The 16238-nt window shown below is 44.1% G+C and overlaps 1 protein-coding gene across 2 annotated transcripts in view; it reads left to right on the top strand.

The window, feature by feature from the left end:
* The window catches only part of SLC1A4 (solute carrier family 1 member 4), a 42350-nt gene extending 27406 nt beyond the window's left edge, over window positions 1-14944 (top strand). For both annotated transcript variants that reach the window (XM_073339477.2, XM_073339476.2), the window contains 2 exons: window positions 1220-1354; window positions 3106-14944. In XM_073339477.2, coding sequence (XP_073195578.1) covers window positions 1220-1354; window positions 3106-3340 — 370 coding nt within the window. In that variant the 3' untranslated portion in view covers window positions 3341-14944. The remainder of the gene's footprint in view (window positions 1-1219; window positions 1355-3105) is intronic.
* Window positions 14945-16238: the final 1294 nt, after the last annotated feature.

Genomic DNA, 16238 nt, shown 5'->3' with positions numbered 1-16238 from the left:
CTGGCCATCAAGCTAGGTAATTCCATGGCCTTTCCTATGCCCTTGCCTGCCATATCCTCCTTAACCCCTTATTCTCCTTTACCTCTCATGTTTGGATGCCAGTAAGTCACTTCTTTCTTTACAACCAATCCAAACCCTGTCCTTTCCTTCCCCTCCTCACTGCTAATAGCTGTGTTCCTTCCTGCCTTGATAATTTCCCACCTTGTCTACGGTAACTTCCCTTTCTCTGGCCTTTCCTGTGCCCATGCTGCTGGCCTTTCCTGTGCCCTGTCTATCCAGAATGCTGCCCTCGCGTTCGTCATCCACACGCAGCCCTTTGACCACATTGCTCCCCTCGCGCTTGCTTTGGCAGCTCCACATCACCTTCTGTGTCAGTTTCATACGCCTTACCCTCACGTGCCGTATGCCTCTGCCCTGGCCTGTGTCCCATCCCTAGCTTTCCATGACTGCCCTGTTCAGAGCCGTTACTCCGCGTATCCTTTTGCATGCCCCTTATTTGCCCTCCTATTTGTCTATCAATACTGCACCCATCCCTGTGTTAATCAAACACCTTCTCCCTCAAGCACCCTCATGCTGGGCTGTCCCTTCCACACCTGAAATAGCCTATATACCATGAGCCGTCCTTTTCATCCTTCAGATCCCTCCCCAAGACCCTCCAAAATTCCTCAGTGATCCCACAAGTAATTTTTAGCACCCCGAAGACACCAACATTCTGCATCCCGCAGACATCCCTGGGACATATTCTGGGTACTCCCCTTCCTCCCAGCCATCCGCTTCCTTTCCTTGCTCTTTTGCTTGCATGTTGTCCATTTGGATCACTTACACACCTCTGGGCAGGAACAGGTCTAATTCTGACTGCAAAGCATCCAGCACACTTTGATTGCTTTTATCATTTTTCATGTACATGGCAGAGATAAACTGTGATGCACGTTGCTCATCTGAAAATACACTGGTAGTATTAGCAGCAGAGTCATTCCTTGGATAGCTAGTTTTGATTCTTGCAGAATAACAGCACTCAGTACCCAACAGTATTCATTTCCATTACTGTACATCAGCAGAACACATGGCCCAATACGGAAGAATCTGTAGACAAAGAAGTTACATTTGCCCCCCTCCTTTTGCTTTGGTTAAAATTGCCCCTGTAGGAAAATATGCTCTGTAACCATTGAATGAGTGTGTTACTGAATTTGCACTAACTCGTGTTTGAAAACGTTCTCAGTGTGACTGCCACTGCAGCCAGCGTTGGAGCGGCTGGAGTCCCAGCTGGAGGTGTTCTGACCATTGCTATTATCCTAGAGGCCATTGGACTTCCCACCAACGATCTATCCTTGATATTAGCAGTGGACTGGATTGTGTAAGTACTGTATAATATATATTATCTGCTGCAGCATATATAATTGGAAGCACAGCACTGGGGGAACAAAAGCAATAGTCTTGAAAATAAAAACTCAACTCACACAGTTGTATATCGAGTTTGCGCACACACTCTTTCTCTCTATCTTCACCAGAAAAGGCCGAGAATAACATAATTCTGTTTCAATTAAATAAGAACTGTAGGGCAGATCCTAAAGTACTTATTCAAATTTTACTTAATCTTTGTTGAGATGAAATTCCCATTGACTATAGTTCCCTGAAGAGGAATTATTTAGAGCTGTACAAGAGGGCATTGCTATAAATTAGATAGAAGAAAAAGAGAACTGAGGCTGAATAATGGGGAAAAGCTTCCTGAGCATTGGCTTCATTAGGCAGTGTGATGGTCTCCTGGGGAAAGCAGTACACATCCTGTTGCTTCAGACATTTCAAACTAGGTTAGACAAAGGACTGGGGAATATACTGTAGGGAACAATCCTACATTGGCAGAAGTATGGAGTCAAGGGACAGCCAGTGATCATAAAACAGAGCTAATGCTGCTGCATGAACATGTTATGGGGCAGGTGCAATGTTCATCAGGATTTAGTTAGCTATTTTTGCACCTCTCCTTTCTTTGCTGTTGGAAAGAGCCAGATAAGGCCCAAATTCTGACATTCTTATTCAGTTCTGCTCAGCTCTTACCAAGACAAATCTCCCTTCTGAAATCAGCCTAACAGATCCCAGTGTGAAGAGTCTTATCCCGCTATTCAGACTAACTTTCTTCTCATGATTTACCTTCTTGTACTGCCCTAAATAACTCCTCTCCCAGGGAGAAAGGTTAAAAGACTCCTTGTGTGTAGCTCTGCTTAGTGACATGGGGACCATCTGCGAATACCTGAGAGGCGTAGATAGCTCTCCTGTCACTTTAACTGAGCTATCCAAAATGGGGCTCTTAGACTTTTCGCTCAACCAATCCCTTATGCACTTTAATCATTGCTGTCTGCCTGTGAGCTCCCACCAATTGGTATGTCTAGCTACAGCAGTGCTTCACCCGCTGACTCTTAACCCCTCCCTGCCCCGATGGCCAGAAAATTTATCAATCTTAATAACCCAGAGAGCCTAACATTAAAGTACTTTACCACCGACACTGCAGTGCTAGTGAAATAACCGGTTTACAGTGCACTGACCTAGGCTGCAGTCAAGACCATTGGCCAGAGAAGGCTATTGAGGCAAATCCTTGGGCCAGGTTATTGTTGGATGCACAAGGCAAGGGAAAAGGGCAACAGTCATTCTTCCTTCCCACCTCACCCCCACCCATTTCATTCTCATTGTGCAGGGGACTCAAGTTCAGGAATGGATTCAGGGCTCTCTCTTCCTTGTGCTGGTGGAGACAGCTGTGGAGGGAGGGAAGTGGAAGCAGTGGGATAGTGGAGAAAGCACATCTGTCTCAAGGGAGATCACTTGTGTGTGCTCCCCTGTCTAGAGGGGAAGTGTTACACTGGCAGCTGAAGAGGAAGCATAGAGATTGAGAACAACCAACACTAATAGTTGGAGCCACCCATAAAACACTGTACACTTCTATATTAAAACTGTGATGGTCCCTATAGAGAACATCTAATGCCACTGTCTATCCACAAGAATTCCTTCTGTCTCCATTGACTTCAGTGGTGTTACACCAGGGATGAATTTGGCCCCATATATGGAATTGTATTGCTTACGTTAAAAGGGTGCCTTTGTGCTTTTGCCATTGACCAGGGATCGAACCACCACTGTTGTGAACGTTGAAGGAGATGCCCTGGGAGCAGGTATCCTTCATTATCTGAATCAAAAAGAAATGAAGGCAAAAGAGCAGGAGCTAAATGAAGTCAATGTAGAAGCAATTCCCAACTGCAAATCTGAAGGGGAAACATCACCTCTGGTAACACACAGGAACCAAGTCCCAACCCCAGCCAGTACTGCGGAGCCAGAGTCAAAAGAATCAGTACTGTGAACTTGGGGAAAGCCTGCAAACAGGTGGACTGCTGACTTGTTAACATGCTAGACCATTTGCACTGCTGTTAGGGACTGGCTGTGTGTTCACCTTTTGAGTTTCAGTGGCAATGATTTAAAGCTACAGACGTGTTAGGCATGTGTGTGTGTGTGTGTCTGTCTCTCCCTGGAGCGAGCAATCAACTCATAATGATGTTATGATGTTTCCTACAACACAAGTATGTGTGTGGTGTGCGTACATGCATACATGTATATGACAATGGTACCAATAAGGATTCTTTTTTGGGGTTAAAAAGATATTTATTAATAAAAGTCTGGGGGGCCAGGCTAAACAGAGAGCACATACTGGTTGTAGATGGAATTTGCACCACAAACAGGTCTGAGAGCTGGGGGATCCCGGATGGCAGGGTAATGTTATGTAGGTGCCAATACTTTCTCAGAAACACCTATTATTTAATAGTATCTAGTGGGAAAAAGGAAGTGCATTTCTAACACACCACTCCCCTTGTCCTTTGTGCACACGTTACCGCAAATAAATGCTGAAGACCAGAAATTTTAAAATCCAAATGAATAGCTCAAGGGAGTCTGATCCTCAGTCCATTGCCCTGCAACTTTATCCAAACATCCCCAGGAAGCAGACACTGTGGCAGCATTCGCTATCTATTCTCCTAGCTTTCAGTGATAGAAATCAACCCCGCAACTTTAAACTCTAAAATAACAAAGATTGGATGCAGACAAAAGATCTGCCTTGCTCTGTATTTAAAACTGACAAACCAGTTTTAACCCAGTTTTGGCAAAGTAATTACACTTGGGCTGAGAACTTCTAGAGCAAGTTACAGTATAACTGTGTCTACAAGAGAATTGTCTATAACAACACTGAGTGACAAATAATTAAGCTCTACGCACCTAAACACACACATGCATCTACTGCCACTAGAAACTCTTCATGTTTCTTTAATGGCTCAAGTCAGACATATTGGAACATATCCTTTTCCAAGCAACATTTCTCAGACAAGAAAAGAATATAAAAACTCAAAATGTTTAAACTGATGAAAACTCCAAAGCCTTATTCCCTGGATGTCCAGAGTAGGGACTACTGATGGCATGAGAGGGGGAAGGAGTGTGGAGTCCAGTGATTCCTAATAATCCTCCTGGCTCTTGGGACGGCTGTGCCTGCCCCTCTTTGTATGCTGCCCTGGTGTCCCTGTCCCTTCAAGAAGATAGCCAGCTTGGTGGATGTGCTGCTGTTAGGCCCCTTGTCTGCAGCAGTTCACTCTTATCATGTCTGTTCTTACCACAAGAGGTGGAAGAAACCATAGGCCAGGACTTAATGGTGCAAGTTTTAATTCCTACAGGGTATTCTGCCTGAAACTGAGTCAGCTGCTCCCTGACTTCTACACTGCCCCCCACAGGGTCAGAGCCACATCTCATTGAAATCAGTGGCCAAATCATGCTCAAATAAATTGGTTAGTCTCTAAGGTGCCACAAGTACTCCTTTTCTTTTTGCGAATACAGACTAACACGGCTGTTACTCTGAAAAGTGGCCAGACTGCCACGGAGACAGGGCCTCAAAATGAACACTGTTCAAATGGTGGGGCTTCCCTTTCCCCATAAATCAATGCAATGCATAACCCCGGCTCCTCTCTGTGTGAGCCTCCCACGTGTGTTTAGCCTGATTATTGCTTGTGGAACAGCGGGGAGCCGTTGGGCTATTGTTGGCTTGTCTCAGCAATGAACGTTTACCCTAGGAAAAAGCAGCATTTCTCTCCCTTAGTCTTCCTTTACAAACTGATACACAAGATGTACACAGGGATCACAGCCTGCACCAATGAAACGCAGCCACCTATGAGGTGATATGCAGTGCATGCTTAATTGTGCACAGAAATGCTACACACATGCTTAAGATAGAAAGCGGCAAATGAATCAGTCAGCTCTGAAACTGCACGTAAAATTTATTCTTTTGATTTAAACCCATGTTCATAAAAAAGAGCACATGACACTCCTTGACTCATTTTTAAAATACAGTGGTATAAAGAGGCTCCTCGCAGGACTCCCCTTTGCCCAGTAATTAACATGTGCTCACCACCCAGCACCTGACAGTAATGTCACAATCTTACAATCCCCCATAAGATTCCTCCCAGTTCCTCTCAGCTCAGGAACACAAAAGGGGCCTTACCACCTGCCCTGAAGGTCAATACACTAGTGATATTTTGGACCAAGGTGGGGTATGACCCTTAGATTGGAGGGCCCCTGACAGAATACCCTGCCCCCTCCCTCTGGGGTTCCAACCCAGATGTCCCTATCCTACAGTCCCAACTGTGGCAGCATAGCGTGCTCATTAGGTCCCAGGCCATTGAGGGCCTTGTAGGGCAAAGCTCATAGTTCAGATTCTACACGGTACCTGATAGGTTGCCAGTGCTGATCCAAAAGCACGGGTATCATGTGTTCCCCAAAGGGTGTACCCTGTAACAAACGAGCTGCGGAATGGTGCACCAGCTTCAGTTTCTGGATAGATTTTAGATGGAGCCTCATATAAAGTGCATTGCATTAGTTAAAGTTAGGGAGCTAGGCTAATTACTGGAGTTGGAATTTAACCAAGGCTAACGCTCCTGCTTGTGCAAAAATGTGCCAGAGGATTTGTATGGACCACAAGATTGTTCAGGACCATTCTTCTTAATGGTCAAGAAATCTGGAATCTTGCAGGTAGCAAAACTGTATTTTAATCTTGTCAACTGAGCCAGTCCTTTCATTATTCTAATGTAGCAAGAGACAACCCAGAGATTCCCTGGAAAATCACTTTCTCAGTGCCAGTCAAACTACATATTTCTTTTGATAATCCTTGTCATAAGTAATATTTCTCATTGTCTGCTCTTACACATGATGTTACCTGCCTTAAACACTGTGCAGTCCTAGATGATGACTTTGTCATTTCTATTTGGGTGTTCCTTTTGTTTGTACTCTTTGAGTTGCATGTACTATGCAAAATTGTAATGGATCCAAGGTTATAGTATCTTTTATGCAAATAACACTAAACATTTTAGCATCTGTCCCTGTTGTAACATGGGGCCTGATCCAAAACCCAATGAAGTTGATGAGAAACTTTCTGTTTACTTCACTTGGCATTAAATCGGGTCCTTAAAATAACATCATTACAAAAAATATTATATAAAAGGTCCTGGTATTCAGCTATAGTTCTTATGATGCACCAGACCGTATTACACAAAGAACACCATATTTCAGAGCACTTTACAGAATCTGTGGCAAAGGGACTGCATGCCGGCAGACAAAGCAGCTGTTGTATGCTCAGCAGCCCGCCCAGTAAAGCCAATCACATCTGTACTGCTGCCAGCACAGATCACCAGGATTTCATTGTAATATTGATACAATCTGTAAACAATTCAAATTACTTTGCATTAACGTGCATAATTGAGTCGTACAATTTCACTGGTCCCTGCCATGATTTGTCTCCAGGCTGGAAACACGTTGAGTCAATTGATTTTCCTTCCATTAATATACCAGTTCCCTTGTATGAAATAAGTATTTTTTGGCCTTTGAATCAGAAGGGGGTCATTCCTGTGCCTTCTCCCTGCAGCCAGTGTACTCCACAGGGGTTGAAAGATAGCCCTCCCCAACAGACTCCAGGATGCCATGGCATCTTCTGAGGTGGTGCCCTCCCTTTCCTGTGGTTGCACTGTCTAAGGGGCGGGAGCCAGGGGCCAGGATCATAACAGCATAGTTTAGGTGCTAAGGCCCTCACTTAACCCTATTTAGCACTGGTGCAGCTGTGTGGATTTCATTAAGGTTACTACTGATTTATACCAGTGAGGGAGAGGCAGAGAGGGACCGTAGGTGGGATTAGAAGATCTACCAGGTTATCCACAGATATCTCAGACTCTGGTTTAGTGGTGGGTTTCTCTGGCACAAGACCATTGTTTTCTTGACATCACTCCTGGAAACGTTATTCCACAAAGCGATATTTCAACAGGATCACCTCATTATGCCAGTCAACCAGCCTATTCCAGACAGCAACGCTCATGCAAATACTGATTGCAGAGGTGGCTGGCACTTCTGAGTGTGACATCAGAGAAGAGAGTGCCACATTGTTGTTCAGCGGGTAGAGGGTCTTTGGAGACTTCAAGGAACCTGCCTTTGCTTTGGGTAGGAGGCTAATGGGAGGTATCTAAAGTTTCCTAGTTCGAACAGTCCAAGAAGTTATACAAACAGGAGTATTCTCGTCCTTAGGGTAGCAGGGGTCAGCATATTGGGACCTGTTGGTTTCACTCTGGTACTTTGAACATTGCTCAGGCTGTCAGTATGAGGAGCAATCTTTATATTGCAGTTCCAAAGTGCTGTTGTTTTTGTTATGACGTGATGTGGCCCTTTTCCCAATTTGTCAGTTTGCTGTGATTCAACGGTGGAGTGTACTATGGAAGGGAATGCTTCCGGTTTGGGGACACGGCCTATGAGAGGCAGTGTGGGCTAGAGATAAGTAGGGGATTGGTGGCCAGGAACCCCTAAGGTCCAGTCCCAGTTCTGCCACTGACTCAAGTCACTTAAGTTTTCTGACCCAGATTCTCATTTACACATAGGGCAGGTCGACACTAGAAGCGCTACATTGGCACAACTTCACTGACGCAGCTGCTCCACTTTAGTGTGTCTGGTGAAGACGCTCTGTGCCAGTGGGAGAGCGCTCTCCCATTGGCACAATTACTCCACTTCTGTGAGAGGCGGAAACTATGTTGGAGAGAGAACGTCAGCACTTAGGTCGCTCTAATTTGCATCGCTCAGTGTGTGTGTGGGGGGGTCTTTTTCACACCCCTGAGTGACATAAGTTACATCGACTCAAGCGGTAATGCAGACCTGCCCTAAGACTCCTTTACAACAGTTTGACACTGGGGCTTCAATGTCTGTTTAAACTGCCAGCACGGCGTAAAGAGGCCTTAGGGTAAAAAAGAGAATCTGTCCCTCTCTCCTCATTTCCCTCTGCAGATGGAGACAGCGCAGTACTAAGCCACACCTGTGTGTGTTAGTCGTTATTGATGCGTTGTGCCTCGGCAGCATTGCAAAGAGTGAGCCTGAAACGCAATCTCAACGCAGGAAGTGCTCCCGGAGCCGTCTGATGCGCAGTCTGACAAGGCTCAGCGCTGTTAGCGTACGGCTCAGTCATCTTCAGTGGCCATTTTTTAGAATGGGGTGTGCCACATAGCCTTCCTGGTTCTGTGAAAAGTAGTTCCTAGAAGAAGACTAGAGGAAAGAGAAGCAAAGTGGTTAAGTGGTTATAAACACCACACACACACACGCACAATTTGTGTATATGCTCTTTTTAAAAATGTTTCCTGGAGCAAGAGTTTGGCTCCAAGGCTGCTGTGGTATAAATGCTAAAGGTAGAAGGTTTTTGAGTTTCCAATGTAGAGTTTACAGTAGAAAGGGGGTTCCAAGTCTTTCTGTCTGGGTTGTACAGTACCAAACACACTGTGGTCCTGGTTTCTAGTCCCTAGAATGTAATAATAATGTAACAGAAGGGGTGGAGTCCCCAAACTGCTACCAAAATGGCAGCTTGACACCTTCACTTCCCTTGGCAGCTGTGCCTCTTCATGCTCACATTCCCCCTACACCCCCAAATGCCTCCCACCCATGTATTTATCAGTGATCAATGCCCAGCTGTGCACAGGTGGATGTTGGTGCGTGAGTGCGTATAGACAAAGAAAGCCCCACCAGCCAGTCAGCATGGGATTTTGGACAGTCTGTTCCCAGCCATATGCTAATAATACCTACCTCCCTCACAGGGGCATTGTGAGGGTTCGTTAGTTACTGTCTGACCAGCGATTTGAGCAAGTGCTGTGCTTTGGAAATGCTCAGTCGTACCGTGTTATCCTGAGAAAGGGGACTCTTCCCCCTGCTGGTGTGATGGAGGGGTTGCCTAACAAGCTGCTTCTATTTTAAGCAGAGGAAGTGTCAATATACTTCTCACGGGGTGAAACATTTGAATAAAGTCGTTTATTGTTAGTAGTTGAGTTGTAGTGGTGCCGTCAGGCTGCATGAAACGCAGTAATTGTGAGTACTTAAGATCCTCCTGGGATGTCCCTCACGGTTGGTGAGAATGGCTACGCCTGCCTGCTAGACACAAGCTTAGATGGAGGATGAACGGTGCTCAATAGTTTTGGACGGAAAGCTCCAGGAAGCAGGGGCTGTGTTTACAGTTGTGCATTGTACAACGCTGTGCACGTTGTTGGCCCTCAAGAAAGAATAAAAACAAGGGCTGTTAGCCATGACCAAATCAACTGATAAAACCAAACCCCTGCCACCTTCTTGCCGGATAATTTGGCTCCTGTGGCATGGTTGCTTATCTGGTGAATCCCTTTTTCTTATGAAAACGTATGTCGTATGCCGCAGTAAAAAAATAAAGGCTGAAGCATTAGGCAGCTATTGAAGAAAGAGCTTCATCTGTCAGGCAGGCCACACACCAAATCCAAAATTATAGAGCACTGGGCTGTCTCCTTTCCTTGTGTTACATACCAAACTTCTGAGGTACAGATACATGAGGTACCTTTTGCAGAGAGAGTCAAGTTTGAGAACGCTCTGGGGCTGAATCTCTATTCACAGCATTCCACAAGCACAGCCCCGTTCTGTATGGCACAGCCCACTGACAACGTTCTTGATGTTGAGATCCATCCTTTGCCTCTCAGTCTCGACAGGTGCCACCCTTATAAATAACTCCCCTTGAAGGAGTGAGGAACAAGCACAGGACGGGGAGTTGGGAAACTTAGGGACAGATCCTCAGCTGGTGTAAATTGCCTGAGATCCATTTACTTCAGCAGGGCCCTGCCACTTTACACCTGCTGAAGGTCGGCCCCCTAAATTCTAATCCTGCCACTGATTCACTGTGTGGAGATGGGCAAATCACTGAAATCCTCCATCACTCAGTTTCTTTATCTTTAAAATAGGAATAACAATACTTACCTGATAGGGGTAGCGTGAGGAGCAAGGAGTTAAAATGTCTGTGAAGTGCTCTAAGCCCTAAATATTAATAATAATTAATAAAACATAATAATTAACCAAAGACTAAACATTATCAATCTGTTGTGCAACAATTCAAGTCACTGGTGCAGTGTACAAGGTGCAGCGTGTTCTTTATTGGACAGATAAAGGAATTGACCTCTTACAGGTTAGATTCACTGTGCTAGTTCAGTGGATGCTTGTGGAGCAATTTCAGATCTGCTTGCATGCCAAAAGCGGTGTGCTTTGATCAAACAAGGGAGTGCAATGCCCTGTGAAATCACAGCCTTCCATCCTGATGCTGGATTACTTGAAGGCCAAATCAAGTGGAATAACTAGTGCTCATTTAGAACCACAAGGCAGAGTAAGTATTGGGAAAATGTATTTCCCCACATGTATCTTGGGTCCTGCTTTGAGCAGGGGGTTGGACTAGATGACCTCCTGAGGTCCCTTCCAACCCTGATAGTCTATGAGTCTATTCTATATCTGCTAATATAAGGGTCCCCATGCACACCTTAACACTGGTGAAGGAGAATAGGGATTTAGGGCAGTGGCTGGATGGTTTAAGTTATATAAACACTTTGTGGAAGCTAGGGAAAAATCTAATCCTGCTCTCATTTGTCTCTTCATCATTTTAATTACATATGGATGAGCAGTGACATCATTGGACGGAAACATTAGATGAAACATTGAGGGAACTTTCTGTGTACTAGGCAATAGCCACCGTATCCTAAACAAACTCCTAAGGCCAAAGAGGTGATAAGATGTTCGAGGAAGGCTAGAGTAGAAGCTTTACAACTGTGAAGGTAATAAAGGAATCCATTCATCTGAGATATGCGGGAGGGGACACACTTTGCTTGTGAGGAAGGAGGAGGAGCTGGGGGTGGGAAGAGATTGAGAGGAATGTGGGGGGTTGATAGAGAAGGGAATGGGCTGAGAAGCAAAGGTGGCCATGTTTGCTATGGGCAAATGGACAGGGACTTGTATGGGCTAAAGTGTAAAAGATCGCAGGAATTTGCATATTCCACTCTGGCAAAAATTTGTGGGAGGCCAGGCAGAGTGCAGAGATTTGTCTGGTGTTCAATTATTGAGAAATAAGCATACAGCGTATGCTAATTCAAGGCCTCTGATAAACCGCTACTGGCTATTAGCCATGAACATGGAGAAATAACAGTACAATTCTGGATCACTGACTGTCCCACTTTTCTATATGCTGAATGGCTGAGGCAAAAGCTTCTCAGTATGACACACATCAGCTTTTATATAAACAGAAAATGGAGTTTGTTGAGTGTATTGATGAGAACCATGTTCCGTTGCCACTTCATTCTCATGGAGGAAAGAAGGCAACAAGGGAAATGATTCCAAGACCTTTCCAAACGTTGGACAGCACACTGAAGGAGCTTCCATTCTATCTATTCCACGTGATGAAAACGGCTCAGAATTTGTCTAGCTACAATAACTCCATCTTCACACCTGAAGAAGTTATACAGCTCATACTGATATTAATTCTTCACGCATCCATTGTGCTGCCCACATACACATATCTACAGACATTTGTGATGGGCAAGTACTATTGTCCCATTTTACAGGTGCAGAAATGAATGTACAGCAATGTGAACTGACTTGCCAAAGGTCTCCCAGAAAGTCTGAGACAGAGCTAGGAATAGAACTCAGCTCTCCTGACTTCCAAGTCCGGTGCATTAGCTAGAAGACTATCCTTCCCCTCAAAAATAATGAATATGTAGTGGATGCAGAACATCATTCTGGGGTTAATAAATTGGGCAGGGAATATTGCTGTTTGAGGTTGAGGAAAGATGTCACAGACTCTGGTTTATACTGGGTGGAAAACTAAAAGTGAAGAGTTAACATGTAAAGGTTCATCTTTCCTTTGAGATGAAGTTCTCACAAGCTAAGAAACATTAAATGAGGGTCTCATTTATTTGACACCTCCTGACAAGCCTGATTCTGAGGTTCTGAGAATCCTCAAACAACAGCGGGTGTAATTCATATTTTACCGCTGACTTCAGTGAGAACTGATGATCCTCAGCACTTCAGAGGATGAGACTCCATGTGCCTCACTCAACAAAAACATACAGTAGGCTTTTCCAGGTAGGCAAGTTCCCAAAAGGCCACAGAAGTTGGCTGCAAGGCAGGCTGGCCTACTCATACAAAAGGTCAACCTGCTACAGAAACCTGACAGAGTAAACAACTGCAAAGACAACCCTGTATTAAAGCAACATGAATGTTATGGTTTTAAATCTACAGAGGCCAGGAAATACAGCATGAAGAGTCTCAGGGTAATGTTAGCTCTGTCCTTTTGTGCAACTGCATTATGACAAGGTCTTTCATCACATGGGCCCATAAGGCTGATCAGTGCAACATACTATTTAGCTAATATTTACTTTATGAACAAAGACAACCTATGTGTACATAAAACCTATGCTAACTGAAGTACAAATTGCAGAATTAAATATGAGATCTTTCCAGAATGCTTTGCTCCAAGGAAATTGTATACACATTGCCAAAAACCCCTGGGTATTAAACACATTCCCACAGAGAGAACAGTATTCATATTGTATAACGATGAAAATAGCCCCAAATATTAACTAGTACACACTGGAGTTTACATCAGTACTAACAGAAACAGATCCTCATCTGGCATAAGTCACCATAGCTCCATTAATTTTGATGGACTTGACTTCAGTGGTGCTACCTCAATTTACACCAGCTGAGGATCTGTCCCAATATTGTTTTCATTTTAAGAAGCTACTGTTCATGAGAATGCCCATCGTGTAATAAAGAGGAAAGAGGTGCATATTTTCAAAGATTGTGGGACATTCCGAGAGGCATCTTCGTCATGGGGCACTCATCATTAGCCAAGTAACCATGTAAACTGGATCCACTCAAAGACAACTAGTTCTGGAGATGAATCAGCCCTGATCCCCAAGCAGGTGGCCCTAATTCCTTGGATTCATTTTCCCACTCTGTATTCTGGCTGCAGAGGCGACTCCTGCCATAGTAGTTGCTGCCACAGGGAACAGATCGGAGCGAGGACCAGGGCCCTTTAGTGCATTGTTAGTAAAGTTAACACTGTCTCCCCTGACTTGGCTCGCCAGTGCTGGAGCATCTTATGGCCTGCTGCAGGGAGCTGGAGCCATAGATTCCAACTCTGGGGGAGGGGCTGGGCTGAACAGCTGCCTAGAGATGACGTGACGAGACCTGAATAGTCTTTCACCCTTGGGAGCTAAGCAGGGTTCCATGGTTAATGGTCCCAATCAAGCCAGCTAAGTTCTGGCCAGCTCCTCACTGTGATTCCGGTAGGCCCTATGTTACCAATAGCACCTTACAGACCAGCGCAACTGCTCATGAGTGGAAGAAATGGGCTCACAAGCTGGCCCTATCTCATTACCTATTTCACGTTACTTTCCATCCAACACTTTATTTACACTGTTTAACATCTATCTTGATGATCTTTGTAACACCTTTGTATGGCTTGAATCATGAATCATGTCTTAGGGAGAGCCTGACTAGTCGCTGGCACGAGGAACCCAATACTCATCTGTGGTATGTTAATGGAAGGTATTTCTGGTTCTCTGGAGCCCCTCTTGTTTAGGGGAAACTGATCATGACCCACTCATACTTTGGGGGGTTGACCAACAGGCTAGACTCAGAGGCACCAGACACATTTATGTAGTATGAAGAGTCTAATTCTAAACAAGAGCTATGAAACCTGCCTCATTGTGTTTAAGGTGCTTTGGCCTGATTCCCTGTTCACTGTCTGGGTGTTGACTATAACTATGCACCCCCAGGTAAGTGACTCAGTTGACAATGGAGATAAAGAGGAGTATGTGACAAGCTGGCATCAAAGTGGAACCTGATTCAAGGAGATGGGAAAAGCGAGTGTCTTTCCTTTACCCTCTCAACTCCTCACCGTTAATGTTTCTGCCTTTGCGTATGTGGGTTTTGTTTTTTTCATAGGCACAAACTGTCCCTCCTTAGGAGGGACAGGTCTTATATTTTTATATGTTAATTTAATTCCTTTAATAAAATAAAACACAAAAAACTCCAACATCCGTACTAGAGCTTTTCAATGGTGACTGAACTAATATCCCTCAGATACAAGTATCTGCCTTGAGACCAAAACTAATGTTGCTTGTACTTATAACTACTCCATTATATATATATATATATATATATATATATATAGCTATCCATCTATCTATCTAGTGCTGTTGTGTGCACTTCGTGAATGTCTGTAAATAATAGTATTTTAAAGATATTCTCTGGTTTGACCCTTGTGACTCCATAAAAGTCTAGTTATTATCCATCTAGCTCAGATTTGTATGAGTGCGCGCACATGCATAAAGGATCTTATTGTTGTATAGGTAACTCAGTGAATTTTGGGTAGCTATGATTCTGTTTTCTGTGTACTGCACCTTTAAATGTACAAAAGTCCCCCTCTCTGTCTAGTGGGGAATGTAGCGCTGCAGCTCACAGCAAAATGGTTGTGACAGAGGCAGTGACACTGTGCTCACTCTCTCGTTGAACATTATTATTTGTTCTTTCTTTGGTGGTTTCCTTAATCTGAAATAAAAGTAATCTCGACACAGTTTGCTCTTTGTATGTAGAAAACATAACACATTACCGGGCCTACGTTCCTAATCTGAGATCTTGATCAGACAAAACTCCCAGAGGGCCTGAGCAGGGGACTGCGGGTTTGAACCCCCAAAGTCCCAGTCCTAAAATCTCTACTCTAGCAAATTGCTATTGACTTCATTGAGAGTATTCCTAAGGACAGAGTGAAAACTAAGCAGGGATCTTGGGATTTAGCTGCTCTCAGGTCCCAAATCTTTGCTCCTACATTGCTCAGACATACATCAGTGATGATAGCTGTACATAATTCCACCCACCGTTGGCCACACGTATCTCTGGGCAGCCCAAAGCTGCATTACATTTCTGCACATCCCACTGTAGCAAGAACCCTTCTTTAAGGGGGCTTCTTGGGACAGCCCCTGTTTGATGATGTGGGGAGGAGGACAGGCTTCCAGAGACTCTCACCAGCGTGGAATCAAAGAGGTGATTTTGTAAAAATTTTAAAACAAAAAATATCGAAAAGATTTTAATGAAATTTTTGTGATTTTTTTTCTAAATGTGAGTACAAAGGAAAAAAGTTTGGAGAAAATATTTGTAACTTTTTTTTCTATTCTTCCTAACCAGCTCAAGTTGTTGCTCTAAAAAGGCCATATCTGGGTTCGGTAGGATGATAGACCAGTCTTTTTTCAGCTCAGATCTCTATGAAGCTCCTTGTGTTGGTGGGTTAAATGGTGGGTTATATGGCAATAGAGACATGCCATATTTTTTCTTCTATATTTTGCTACCAAGTGAATGGCTGGGTTCTAAAATGGGTTTTGGTATAATTCTGCTGTTAGTTATGGAATCATGAAAGTTACAGACAACAGAAGTTGTTGCTTTTCTACTAAAAATAAAATTCCGCCCCTGCTTTGTATTTTTCTTTTGCTAGCATCTGTGTTTATTTTTCAAGTCTTTTTATTAGGAAAGAGCTGTAGTAGTGGATTTATAATGCTGTCTGGCTTATGTGACAACAGTTTATCCTCCTGAAAGGACAGATGCCCTTTGAGAGTTTCCCTTCCCCCCCCCCTTTTTTTTTAAGCATTAGTTCTCCAATACAGAACACAAATGGATGCACTTTATCTTAATGTCCAAGACAGTGTGTGTGTGGCACAGAGATGGAGAGAATTGGAGCAGGAGGAGGATGGGTGTGACAAGATAAGAAGGATCTCTACCACTACTTAACATTCCTTTCCTTGGGCAGCAGGTGGGAGTCACATAACCCATTCTTAGGGCCAGATTCTACACAGGTGTAAATCAGTGTAACTCCATAG

The sequence above is a fragment of the Lepidochelys kempii genome, chromosome 3 (assembly GCF_965140285.1).
Source record: "Lepidochelys kempii isolate rLepKem1 chromosome 3, rLepKem1.hap1, whole genome shotgun sequence".
Lineage (NCBI taxonomy): Eukaryota > Metazoa > Chordata > Testudines > Cheloniidae > Lepidochelys > Lepidochelys kempii.
This window is presented reverse-complemented; position numbering and strand designations above follow the sequence as displayed.